The following is a 12170-nucleotide window of genomic DNA, read 5'->3' as shown; positions in this document are numbered from 1 at the left end:
AAAGCAGGGCTCTTTCTGATGCAGTTCCTTTATTATCCAGAAACAGTGTCATTATCAAATTCCTCCCCCAAACACATACAGAAGATGTACAGCCCCCACCCATACCCCCCATCCCTGGGGCATCCCAGGGGCTATGGCTCCTCCTCCCTACTTCTCTGTGGGGATGGAAACCCTTTAGGAAATGGATCTGTGATTACTGGGATTCCCCACTCTTTAGGCACTAGAGTTGAGGAATTGTGTCTCCCCAGGCAGGGATCCCAGTAAGATACTCATGTTGCCCACAGCCATGTTGGCGGGCCCAGAGGGAGGTGGGGTGTGTTCAGAGCTGTCCCCTTGGTCATGCGAAGGAGGAGGACTCAGCCCCTGGGCCTCATCCAGAATAGCCACAAAGTCCAGCTGAGTGTTGTCAAGGTCAAGAGAGTCCAGAGGGTTGCACACCTGCCCTTCAGGAGGAGCGTACAAGGCAGGACCCCCTCCCAGCCTGCCCACCTCGGGATGACCACAGCTGGGGTTCGTGCCCCCTGCCTTGAGGGTCCCATAACAAGTAGTCAGTGGGGGCAGAAGTCGGGGTGGTGCTGCTGCCCTATGGGAAGCCTTGTTTGCCCCCACTGCAAAATTTTCATGGCACGGTGGAGGGGTGGGATAGGAACCTGACTTGTGACTGGGCAAGTTAGGTGCAAAGCCAGGTCCATATGTGGCCAATGGGGCCTTGGCAGGACTTGGGCTAACCTGGGAACCCCCCAGAAACTTGGGACTCTGGTAGAGAGGTTCCTGGACTGGGAGATCTCCCCTGCCCCCACCCTCCCATAGCAGTTCCTGTTGAGACTGAACATAATTACACACAAGCTGAGCCTTGAGTTGTCCTGTGGAGTGAGTGGGGGAATCAAAATCCAGGCCAGACCTGGGTTCTGAAGAAAGATAATCAGAGGGTGGCTGGGTATAGGCACCTGACTGGGGATACTGGGGAGGGGGAGGCTGGGGGTAGTGGGAGAACAGAGGCTGTGGGCGAGGAGGCCCCTCACTGGGGTGGGCATTGAGGCAGGGTGCCAGTCCTGTGGAATCAGAACCCACTGGACACCCCTGTTCTGGCTTGACCTGCACTTGTCCATAATGTTCAAGACGAGGACACTGGCTGTAGACTCCAGCTGGAGCCTTGGGGCTTGGGTACAGCCCAGAGTGGGAAGGGAACTCACTCCATGGTTCAGGGGTGGGTTCAGGATAGGAGACCTGCTGGGGACAGGGGTTTGGCCCATAGTTGGTGGGTGGACCAGGCCCAAGAGGCAGGGAGCCTGGACCCCTAGCTCCATAAGGCTCGGCCACTGCCCCCTCAGGTCCCCCATATCCCAAAGTATCAGTAGGTGGGAAGTCCATATAGGGGGTTAGACCACTGCCTATCATGGAGGTCCCACCTTCTGGCTCCTCCCGTAGCCCTCTGGTGTCCATGGCAACATTCTCAGTGATGCTGGGGGGCTGTGGTGAGTAGACAGTGGTTGGGAGTTGGGGATCAAAGTTCCGTCCTCCCCCTGCCACAGTGGGGGGTGTGTGGACACAACCCAAGCTCTTGAACCGCTGGACTCTGGCTGGGGCAGGACGGTCAACAGCCCGGGCTGGGTCACTGGCCCTCCGGGTGACCCCTACATTGGGGTTGTATCCTGGATACTCAGCTCGGCTTCTCCAGGAAGGTGCGGGAAGATTCCCCATCTGATCCAGGCTGGCTGCTGCCGTGGGTGGGGTACCACCTCCCCTGGCTGAAGCATATCTTGCCCGGAGCAGGTAGTGCTGGGCAGGCGTGAGGCCGGGCAAAGAAGATGCCCCATTCTCTGGTGGGGAGCCAGGGGGGAAAGGGGAGGCCAAGGAGGAACGGCGGCTGACAGTATAAGCTGAACTGACACTGCTGGAGCTGCTGCTGCGGCGGTCAAGAGAAAGTGGGGGCCCCAGACGGCGGGACACAGGGGTGCCTACAAGTGATAAGGAGAAAAGACGGGATGGTCAGGGAGCCGTCTGCATCTCACCCTGCCTGCCTCATGGGGACAGCCTTGTCCCGGAATCCCAGCGACAGGCTCCTTAATGCTGACCAATCAGTTCTGTCTCCTCCCATGCCCTTTCTACATCTGGGTCACCAGGGATTCAGAACCACCATGAACAGTTGTATAGGTTGCACACTGCACAGCCCTAGGGGACCTAGGCATTCACATTATAGACTTTGTATATCGCAATTACCTGATAGATGGAAGAAAGCATCTTGAGGAAAGGGGACCTTTTCCTAATTGTACAAAGGTATATAGGGCAGCCCTGAAGGGTGAAGTCCTCCTGACTTCAGAGGAGGTCCAGACCTCAGCCCAGCAACTATTCCCACACCCAGGTCTCACCAGTATGGGTCAGGCTGGGCAGTTTGAGGCCCCGGGGTCCTACTGGCCGAAGCTGATGTAGCTGGTCCAGTCTGAGGTTCTCAAGGCGGCGAAGAGTGGACAGACCGGTGCCAGCAATGCAAGGCCCCTCATCCAAGCTGGACAGGTCCTCAGTGCTGCCCCCCGCATTTCCAGTCATTTCCACACCACTATCTGTATTAGCTGCACTGCCTGCTGGGGAGTGGTCGCTGCTGCAGGACGACTGGGCTCCAGGGCTGGGCTGTGGCTTCTGTGGGGAAAATGAGGTCTGAGGGTGGCCCCTCTCCACTTCCCCCCAGTTCCCTAAGAAGAGCCTAGACTGGAGCACAGACTGCCTGGGTTCAAATTCGCACTTAGTTCTGTGACCTTGGACAATTTGTCTATGCCTGAGTTTCATCATCTGAAAATGCGGAAAATAAGCCCCTTTATCATGAAGTTGTTGTGCGTATATGAAATTATAAACATATTACATGTGAATCATGCATGTAAACCATACATAAATTAGAGTAATATACCAAGCCCCATATAAGAGTTTGTTAAACCGATTAATTAATTACACTAAAATCTCTCAATTTGGGGTAGCCCAAGGAGCACCACTGGCACTAGAGGACTGTGCACAGAAGAGTGATTTACAGAAGACATGGAAGAGTTGGAAGGGACTAGAAGAACGTGGGCCGGGCAGGTGGGGCGTGGAGGCAGGGGTCACCCAGGCCGGCTCACCACGGTGCCCTCCGGCACGGTCAGTCTGCTCTCTTCCCTGATGGGGCCTCCATCCCGCTCCCTCTTGGGCTCCACTGTGGAAAGGGATGATGCCCTGGGCAGGGGGCCGTCTCCTCGGTGCCGCTTGGTCACATGGGCATCAGGACCGTGCACTGTCTTGACGTGTTTCCGAAGTGAGCTGGGATCTGTGTAGCGTTTGGTGCAGCCGGGGAGCTTACACACATACGGCTTCTGTTGAGTGGACAGTGAAGACAGCAGGCAAAGAAATCAAAGCGGGAGAGTGCAGAAGGAACGGGAAGCAGAGGTGGCATCGAGTAGGGACGAGGGGATCAGGGAGAAATGCACAACGCCCGAGGAACTAAGGAGAGCGGGACCCTTGGAGTGAAAAACAAGAGGGTCAAGGGGAAGATTAGGAAAACTGACAGCCCAGATCCATGAGGCCTCATAAAGTCAGGAGTTGAAGGGACCAGGTGTCTCCTCCAGTTAGAACGGGTCTATTTCGGTTGGCCCTTTGGCTGGTTAGAGGTAGGGGGGTGGGGATGGTAAGTGGAAATTCTTGGTTTCAGAAAGGCCTTATCCAGGTGAATTAAGTTGTAGGGGGCAGGGGTGGGGTGGGGACTCACCTCTGTGGAACGGGTGCTGGGCTAAGGGATTTCTTACGGGGGAATCTCCCCAGTAGCTGGCTTCTCAAGTGGGGAGGGTCTTTTAGGTGGGGCATTCACCTCATTGGAGTGGGTCCGATTCTGGTGCTTGGCTCGGTCACTGGCATTGCTGAAGGCTTTACTGCAGCCCTCGTGCTCACACATGTATGGCTTCTCACCCGTGTGTGATCGCAGGTGTGTCTTCAGATTTTCAAGGCGTGAGTATGACTTCCGGCACCCCTCAAACTAGGGGATGTTGGGGTCAAAAGATAGCTCTCAGACAGAAGGACATGGAGATTAGAAGAACTGTAAACCTCAAAAGGGATGTGCATTAGAGAATATAACTCAAGATGGGAGGGCAGTTTCCAAAATTCAGGGACAAGGGCAGGCAAGAGCTGGAGAAACAAGAAGCTAGGGTCACTCTGGCTGCAGGGACACGGAGATGAGGCAATGAGCATCTCCTGGTCAAGCCGGAGCAGATCTCCCTGTACAAGGATCTGAGACTGCCTTAGGATGGGGTCATTCAGGGAGTGTATTACGTCCTTGACACAGAGCTTCTCCCTTCTCCGTTAGGTAGAGTGGTAGGCACAGTGCTGAGGGCCCAGAGTACTTTCAGGGGCCCACAAAAATGTTTTAACCTCTTTTATTTTTATTTATTTATTCGAGAAAGAAAGAGAGTATGCACACTTGGGGGGAAGGGGCAGAGACGAGAGAGAGAGAGAGAAAGAGAGTGAGAGAGAGAGAGAGAGAGAGAGAGAGAGAGACTCAAGCAGGCTCCATGCCCAGCGGGGTTCGATCCCACAACCATGAGACCATGATCTGAGCTGAAATCAAGAGTTGGATGCTCAACCAGCTAAGCCACCCAGGCGCCTCTGATTTCTTTTAATTAAAAAAAATTTTTTTAAGGTTTATTTATTTTTGAGAGAGAGAGAAAGGGCACAAGTTAGAGAGGGGCAGAGAGATAGGGAGACACAGAATCTGAAGCAGGCTCCAGACTCCCAGCTGTCAGCACAGAGCCCGATGCAGGGCTCGGACTCACGGACCGCTAGATCTGAGCCGCAGTCGGACATTTAACCAACTGAGCCCCCCAGGAGCCCCTCTAATTTCTTTTAAAAGCAAGGGAAAAATAACTTTTAGGTCCAGGGAATGTCCTAATATGCAATATCAATATGTTTGTTTTTATACTAACACAGTCATAATATACAGTTTTTAAATACTTGTTTATGGAGGAAGTGGCCAATGAAGGCAAAAGTGCCTAGGATCCATGAGAGTCCTATGAGCTCTGCCTTGGTGGGGAGCTCCAGTTTAGGGAGGGACCCTGAGCTTGGAAAGTGGGTGCCTCACCGTGCATTTGTGTGGCTTCTCGCCCGTGTGTCTGCGCATGTGGACCACCAGCATATACTGGGCTTTGAAGGGCCTCAGCTCCCTGGAGCAGCCCCCCCAGTGGCACACGAACTCTTTCCGCTCCCCATGGATGTGCTCACTGTTGATGTGCTGAAGGAGGAGACACAGAGGCTCTCTAAGGTTCCCTTATGCCATCAAGATGCAAAACAGACCTTCCCTTGACCTCCCCATCCCACCATATTCCCCCAAGGCTTCACTTCCCAGGGGGAAGGGGCAGAGAGAACATCAGAGCCCGCCTCTCAGTTCTTCCAGGGTTTCTAAAACAAAGCTATAGCTCCTGAGTTTCTGCCTGCTGCACCAGGCACTCAACCTCTGACCTCAGGATCCTGACCTCCTGCCCTTAGCCTGATTCCACAAGGTCCCACCAGAATGTCCTACAAGATCCAGCCAGCATTCCTGTTACCCCCTGGGGCTCACGTGCACCAGCTGCTCCTGGGAGTCAAATTCCTGGCTGCAGCCATCCCAGCGGCAGTCAGTCTCATACACGGATTCAGGCTCAGGCTTTTCCTCTCTCTCCAGGTCCTCCCGCCCATCCAGCATCCCCAGCAGGGGATCCTAGGGCAGAAGATATGATCCTAGGGTCACTCGGGTGACGGCTTTTGTTTAGCTCAGGCTTCAGAGGCAAAGTCAGCCCCTCTTACCTGTGTGCCTGTGGAGTTGGGGCTGGACATATCACCCTCCAAGGGCTCCTCTGGGCACTTGCTAACCATCAGGTCCAGCTCAGACTTCAGCTTCCCCAAGGGAAGAGGTGAGGGTGATGAAGGTAGAAGTGGGCAGAAGGAAGAGGGAGCCCAGCCAGGTCTTCCTGCCCTGAGTGCCCCCACCCAAGCAGCTGGAACCCCTGGGTTTAGAAGAGACTTCCTCCTCAGACTGCACTGGGATGGGCAAAAGGTGGGGGATCTCATTTGGAAGAGTAGGATTCAGCCCCAACATGTGAACCGCGGCAACAATACCCCTTTATTTCTCTGCTGCTGAAAACTCTTATATCCCCTGTCCTTCCTTCACCTTGCCCCATAAAGTCCACCACCACCCGCTCTGAGCTGAGGGAAACTGAGTGGCGACATGAGGACTCTCACCTGGCAAGTTGGGAGGGGTCCCCGGGACTGAGGATGCGGCATCATCCCACCCTGGGTGGGGTCATGGGGACCACAGGGCTGGACCCCGAAGGAAGGCGAGGTCCCTTTTTGGTGACTCATCTGGGGTGGGAATCCCAGAGATGGGCTGAGGAGGAGGAGGAGGAGGAGACGGAGTTACTTAGGACTGTCAGCTCAGAAAGTGGCAGGAGTTCTTGGGCTATTTGGAGTGTTTCGGAAAGATGGTATGGGAAGTGGCTGAGGCAGTTCCAGGGAAGTGCTTTGGAGGGCTTGAGGCTTTTAGTAGGGTTTGGTAGGGTCTTTAGGGGGGCCTCTTAGCCCAAGGCTATCTGCACCTCATGGTGCTGATGGAGAGGTGACCATAGGAGCCCCCCGGAGATGCACAGCGTGAGTTGATGAAGGCCACAAGGGAGCTGGGGGAGGTGCGGATAACTGTCTGCAGGTCCAGGCTGGCATCGGACAGAGGTGAGATGGAGAGTGCCCGCTTCTTGGTCAACTTGACTGCACTTCGGGGAGGAGGAAAGAGTGTGGCTGGGGCAGGAAACAGGGAAGACAGCTATAGTAAATGGGGCGTGTGTCTCCATACACCCAACCCATGGGTCCTAATTCAAACAAAAAATGACACTTGACTCTGCTTTGCCCTACTGATGCCATCTGTGACTTCTTGATCATGCTCTGACTCCTTGCTCCGATCTCCAAGCATTTCCTCTTCCAAGTTAGAGCCCCTGCCCACCCCCCACCCACTCTTTTATTTGGGACAAGTCCCAGAGGGGCAGAAAGGGAAGAGATATTGCTTGAGGCCTCACCCTCAGTGCAGCTGTTGGTCTCCCTGGCTGGCCCATAACTGTGGGGGCCAGACATGAGGTTGGCCTGATGGCAGAAGGGCAGACCGGGCAGTCCTGGAAAAGAGAGACAGCCAGAATGAGTAATAGGAATGGGGGACACGTAAGGCCTCACGTTGAAACCCCAGGAAGAGGCCTGATCTCATATCCTAAGCCTCTACGACACGAAGCCTCAAATCTTCTTATGGATTGGAAACTGGCATGGGGTAGGAAATGGAAGAGGGACCCCTGAGGCTGACTGAGAGAGCTGCCAGTCCTCAAGACCCAGAGATTGGTATTTGCACTGACCTTCTGTCCCCATGCTGGGGGCCTGACTGGGGAGGGGCCGGAGACAGCAGGGCTCGCCATAGCTACTGACTGGCGGTGGGGTCATCGAGTTGAACATGGTGTCTCAGAGGCGAGTGTGGGGACACTGCAGGAGGGGAAGGGAGATCTGCAAGTTATAAAGGCGGGAAGGAAACAGGGAAGGTCAGATAACTAAGTCAGGTATAGAACCCCAGGCAGAGTCCCTCTAAGACAACTGCCACAGGAAATCAAATTGAATCGAGCATCACGCAGACAGGGTGAGGGTAAGAAAAGAAGTCCCAAAGAGGCAGAGGCACTCCTGGGGATCTTTGTGGGAACTGAGTGGGATCTTTGCCTGGGTGGTCTATGCGAGTGCGAGTGTGTGTGTGGGGTGGAGGGGGAATGTCATGGACTCATTGAGCCTATATGAGCCTCAAGCGATTTTATACCATGGGGCCTCTATTTCTTCTTGCTGTGACAATGGGCCAGCTTTGAGGGGTGGGATGGGGGAACTCATGCTGAGCATCTAACTTCAAGCGCTGCGAAGCCCCTTTTCCTTTCCTTCATTTGTTCCAGCCCGGGGACAACCCGTCCACAATTTCTCCAGTATCCAGCAGAGGGAGCTCTCGCCACAGCCCAGACTGAGCGGCTGATGGGGGCCCGGAGGGAGCAAGGAAGATCTGCCTTTTTCTCTCTAAGGCAGAAACTGTGTATAGAAGGGGATAAGGTTTCTGAGGGAAGCCTCCCGGGTCTGTTGAGTACAAAGAGTGGAAACTGGTGTTATTATGGGGTGGTTTGAATCTGGGCACCCATCTAATTCTTTTGGTCTATTTGGGGGAAACAGGAAAGGGACTGTAAGAGAAGGCTTTGGAAGAATGAAAAAACAGAGTCACCATCCATTAGAGAAGAGTTGTGAGGGAGGAGAGGGTGCTGCTGTCCGCTCTTCTCCTAAAACTCCAGTTTTTGTTCCACCCCGGGTTTTCTGGTCTCCCGGGACTGAGGGTGGGGTGGGGCGGGGTAGGGTGGAGAACGACCGGGAGCGGGCCGGCCGGCGCGGTGGGTGATCCCGGGATGCTGGGATTTAGGGTGAGGGCGGGGTAAGATGGGGAGCGGAACCCGGACCCCAGGACCCAGCCCAAGCTCCACAGCCTGGGTTGTATGCTTCCTAACTCCTCCTTTCCCTGCGGAGAGCTGGATCCCGCATCCAAGACCTCCCAACTCGACCTTGGCACTATGTGTGTGTGTGGGGGGGGGGGGGCACAGCTGGCTGGCAGCTGGATGGGGGGACACTTCTCCCGCCTCCTTCCTCTATGACTCACCCAGGGGAAGGAGGCGGGGGCTTGCAAACGACCCCCCAAACACTAAAGAGACTCCCCCAAACGTGCCTACTCAGTCACCTTTCAGTGCCACTGCCCAGCCGCAGGGGAGTCGCGATGTAAATGGGGCAACATCCCTCTTCGCCCACGCATGCCGCAGCCCACCCACGTCTCCCCTTCACACTAGTGACAGGAAAATTTCGCCAACTTTTCCAGCTTCAGTCAAGTTTTTCTGGGGTGTGGATGAAAGCGCAGGATGGGGCAGGGAGCTCTAGGGTTCCCCTGCTGGAGCCCTGAATCATCTTCTGTGTCTCCCTATTTTCCAGAGTCCCCCTCGCACCCCCGCTCCCCAACTCCCAGGAGTAGGCCCCGCCCCCCTCCTCCCGGTCCCGCCTTCCCCGCCCCCGTGCCTCCTCGGCCCACCCAAGTCGCCGCCGCAGGCTCTGGCTGCAGACAGCTCCGCTTCCCCCGCCCGCCCCGGGAGCCCAGTCGAGCGAGCCGCGGTGGAGGGAGGGCGGGGGGAGTTGAGAGGCGGGACACATTCTTCCCTCCTCCCCCTAGTGCATCCAGAAGGCTGGTAGTGGCGCCCAGGGTGGGGGGCACTGCTGGAGAGTGGGTGTCCCAGTGGGTGGAAAAGAAAGAAGAATCCACAAACTATAGGGACAGAAAGTGACTGGGTAAATAAAATAAGGTGTGTATGGGGAAAGGGAGGGGTCAGGACACCTTGGGTTCCTGATTATCACATCTGGCTTCCCAAGGGTTAACCCCTCCAGACCCCCGGGAACCCCTGAGTGACGTCAAGGGCGGGTCTGTACCGCCTGGCTGGGGAAGCCGGGGAGCTAATGGGGGGGGGGGGTCTCTGGGCCCCGCCCCCATAGGGAAAACCACCCTAATTCCGGCCCTTTACAACTCCCCCGGGAAATTGCCCCGCCTTCTCCTTCCACTAGACGGTAAAGACCTGTCTTATGAAGACCCCAGGTCGCCAGCCCCCAAAACCTTACCTCCCCAGTCACTATGGGATCCCCTTTCCCTAATCCTATCCCCAAAGCTAGCTGCCCAGGGCGGATTGTTTCGGGGTCACCGGGCCTGAAAGAGGCTTCAGAGCGGGGAGCAAGGGCAGGCAGGGTGGTCTGAGCCAGAGGAGGGGCCTCGGCCCCCGGCTCCCGTTCGGGAGGGGGGGGTGTCCAACGGGAAACATAGGCAGGCAGTGGCCAGTGGTCCCGCCCAGTCCCAGTAGGGGTCTCCCTGCGGCTGGCCCCAGCCGTCCTGGTGGTCCTGAGGTCAGAGGGTCAAGACAAGGTCTCCTCAGCTCCTCCTTAGCACCCCGTCCACAGCCCTTGGGACTCGGGAGTCCGAATTCCTTGAGGAGTCTTTCTAGGGCCTAAACTGGACACTGGGCCCCTCCAGCCCCCTTCCTAGTCGAGAAGACACTCCTTTTCCTCAGAACACATGCACCAGCAAGCACATCTGTCACAAGACAGGTCAGGGTTCAAGCCTAGCCATCCCCCATTGGTTTTGTCGCCTCACACACACCCATCCCCACCCCACCTAGGGCTCTCTCCTTAGCTGTTCCCTCCTTTCAGAAACACTGACGTCCTCCTGCCGGCGCTCAGGACACACCTGGAGCTGCCTGTCTACCACGCAGACCTCCAGCTAGCCGTCCCTCCAGCCTCTTCATCCCAACCTCATGAAAGTGAGATGTTTCTAATATATGGGAGAGGCGGAGACAGACAAAGAGATCCACGGTTGCCTGAGACAGAGACACAGAGACTGTCAGAAGAAAAAAAAAGATACGGAGAAAGGAGATACAAATGAAAAAATTCTTCAAACTTTCTATTCCTCACCCCAGGCTCTCCCACCCCCTTTTTGCCTCTGTCCCCCAGGTCTCCCTCTTCGCTGGGCAGAGTCCCTCGCAAGCAGGGCATCCCCTCGGGCCCCCTCCCCCACTGCTCCCAGGTGGTCCCCCGCCTGCCCCCCTTCTCACCTCCTTCTGGGCGCTGGGCTCGGGATGCGCGGTCCAGGGCTAGAGTCTGGGCTGGGGGGTGTGCGGTGGGGAGGGGGGGCGGACAGGGCCACGGCAGCGCAGCCTCAGTGCCACCCCCACCCCCCCTAACCTGGCCGCCAGCCCTCCCGCCGGCCCAGCCCGCCGGGCCGCGAGCCGGGACCACCCGCGAGAAGCGCAAACTTTTTTTTTCCCTTTTGCAAAAACTTTTTCTCGCTCAAGCAGCTGGCGCGCCGCCGCTCTTCCCGCTCGCCTCTCACCTCCCTTCTACTTCCCTCCCTCTTGCAGTTCTGGAAGATGAGGCGGGGTAGCTAAAAGCAAGAGAGGGGGTGCCGGGCTTATTGCACCCCCAGGACCCCCAGGATCCTCCCCCTCCCTTGAGGGACCCTATACTGCCTACCCCCCCCCCCCCCCCCGCTGAACACGCTGCTGGTGGTGGGCAATAAATCCCGGCATGGATCCTTGGAACGGCAGCCCACGAAGAGGCCCCCAACCAGAGCCTGAAAAAACTAAGAAATATATTAGGGAGTGGCGGGGGGGGGGGGGGCAGAAGCGACGAAAGAGTCCATGCGAGAAAGATAATATTGGAGGTAGTGTCGTCGACTTTGGTGCTAAACTGAGCATTATGCCATCCTGTAGTTAATCTGCCCGCTTCACTCTTTCAATGGAACATGTGAAGGGGTTGGGACAGATTTGGGGTTTGGTGCAAATGGCACTGAAACAGAGTTGGCTTGTTAGTGAGGGGTCTATAGAGCATAAAAAAGAGAAGCAGTGGCTGAGGATCTGGGCGCAGAGTATGCGGTTCACAAGGCTACTGAGGAACCCTGGGATGGAAGCACTGTTCCTCTGAGAACCCCCGCTCTCCCTCGTCTCGAAGTTTTGGAGACTGCGGGCACCTCCGCACCTTCGTGCGGCCGGCTTCCTGCGCTTCCAGGCTGTCTGCGCCCTCTGCTGGCTTTTCTGGCACATGACACTCTCTCAGAGTCTGGAAGCGGAGTAGACTGGGGGAGCTGAAGAAGTAGGAGGCTTAACAAGTCCCCCCAGCAAAGCCGTGTTAGGAGCCCAGGGAGGGGATTGTACGAGCCCTAAGAAATGCAAAGGCACACTAGAAGAGGCTGCTTGTACAGAACGGTAGTGTCTGATAGGGGAGTGCCCCGTCCCTTTCGGTTTGTGTTGCCATGGTGACTGGATGCAGGGGAAGGGGCAGCTATTTTAGTCTCTCTGACCTTTCTTTATGAGAAAGGGGAGAAAACATGGTGAGGAAAAGGAGTCTCTTCCTTTCCTGTCACCCCTCAGACAGACCTCCCACATCCTAGCTCTGCTTCCAAGAACCACCTCCTGGGGCCTGGAGACTTAGTAGGTTAACTGTTCAGACTGAGGGTCAAGGGGAAAAGGTAAAACTAGGGAGAGGACTGAGGCCCTACAAATACAGGTAGGAACTGTGGGGGAACATAGCGTGAGTCCTGTCTGACCCTCCCT

General features: G+C 56.2%; 1 protein-coding gene across 10 annotated transcripts; it reads right to left on the bottom strand.

Moving 5' to 3' along the window:
- Positions 1 to 10: 10 nt before the first annotated feature.
- Positions 11 to 11058, bottom strand: GLI1 (GLI family zinc finger 1). Of its 10 annotated transcripts, none has more exons than XM_045061985.1 (13): positions 10674 to 11058; positions 10310 to 10459; positions 7377 to 7500; positions 7053 to 7145; positions 6582 to 6777; positions 6229 to 6373; positions 5794 to 6027; positions 5570 to 5707; positions 5093 to 5242; positions 3830 to 3994; positions 3108 to 3338; positions 2370 to 2637; positions 11 to 1958 (listed from the first exon to the last, which is right to left on the bottom strand). In XM_045061985.1, the coding sequence occupies exons 3-13, from the start codon at positions 7471 to 7473 to the stop codon at positions 214 to 216; spliced, it is 3462 nt and encodes a 1153-aa protein (XP_044917920.1). In that variant the 5' UTR covers positions 7474 to 7500; positions 10310 to 10459; positions 10674 to 11058; the 3' UTR covers positions 11 to 213. The 10 variants fall into 10 exon arrangements, with proteins under 10 accessions (XP_044917920.1, XP_044917923.1, XP_044917924.1 ...); XM_045061988.1 differs by having other exon boundaries at positions 10238 to 10439; XM_045061989.1 differs by having other exon boundaries at positions 7377 to 7521; positions 10310 to 10439.
- Between the last annotated feature and the right edge of the window lie 1112 nt (positions 11059 to 12170).

This window comes from Felis catus, chromosome B4, assembly GCF_018350175.1.
Source record: "Felis catus isolate Fca126 chromosome B4, F.catus_Fca126_mat1.0, whole genome shotgun sequence".
Taxonomy (NCBI): Eukaryota; Metazoa; Chordata; class Mammalia; order Carnivora; family Felidae; genus Felis; species Felis catus.
Note: the sequence above shows the minus strand (reverse complement) of the source record. Positions and strands in the feature narration are given on the sequence as shown.

Bases quoted from the DNA above. Each gene is read 5' to 3' on its own strand.
- GLI1 (XM_045061985.1), bottom strand. From the start codon at position 7,473: ATGTTCAACTCGATGACCCCACCGCCAGTCAGTAGCTATGGCGAGCCC. The intron at 5,243-5,569 runs GTGAGCCCCAGG...CTCCTCCTTCAG, and splicing joins CCCAGGAGCAGCTGGTGCAC to CACATCAACAGTGAGCACAT. The intron at 2,638-3,107 runs GTGAGCCGGCCT...TTTTCCCCACAG, and splicing joins CCGTGCCGGAGGGCACCGTG to AAGCCACAGCCCAGCCCTGG.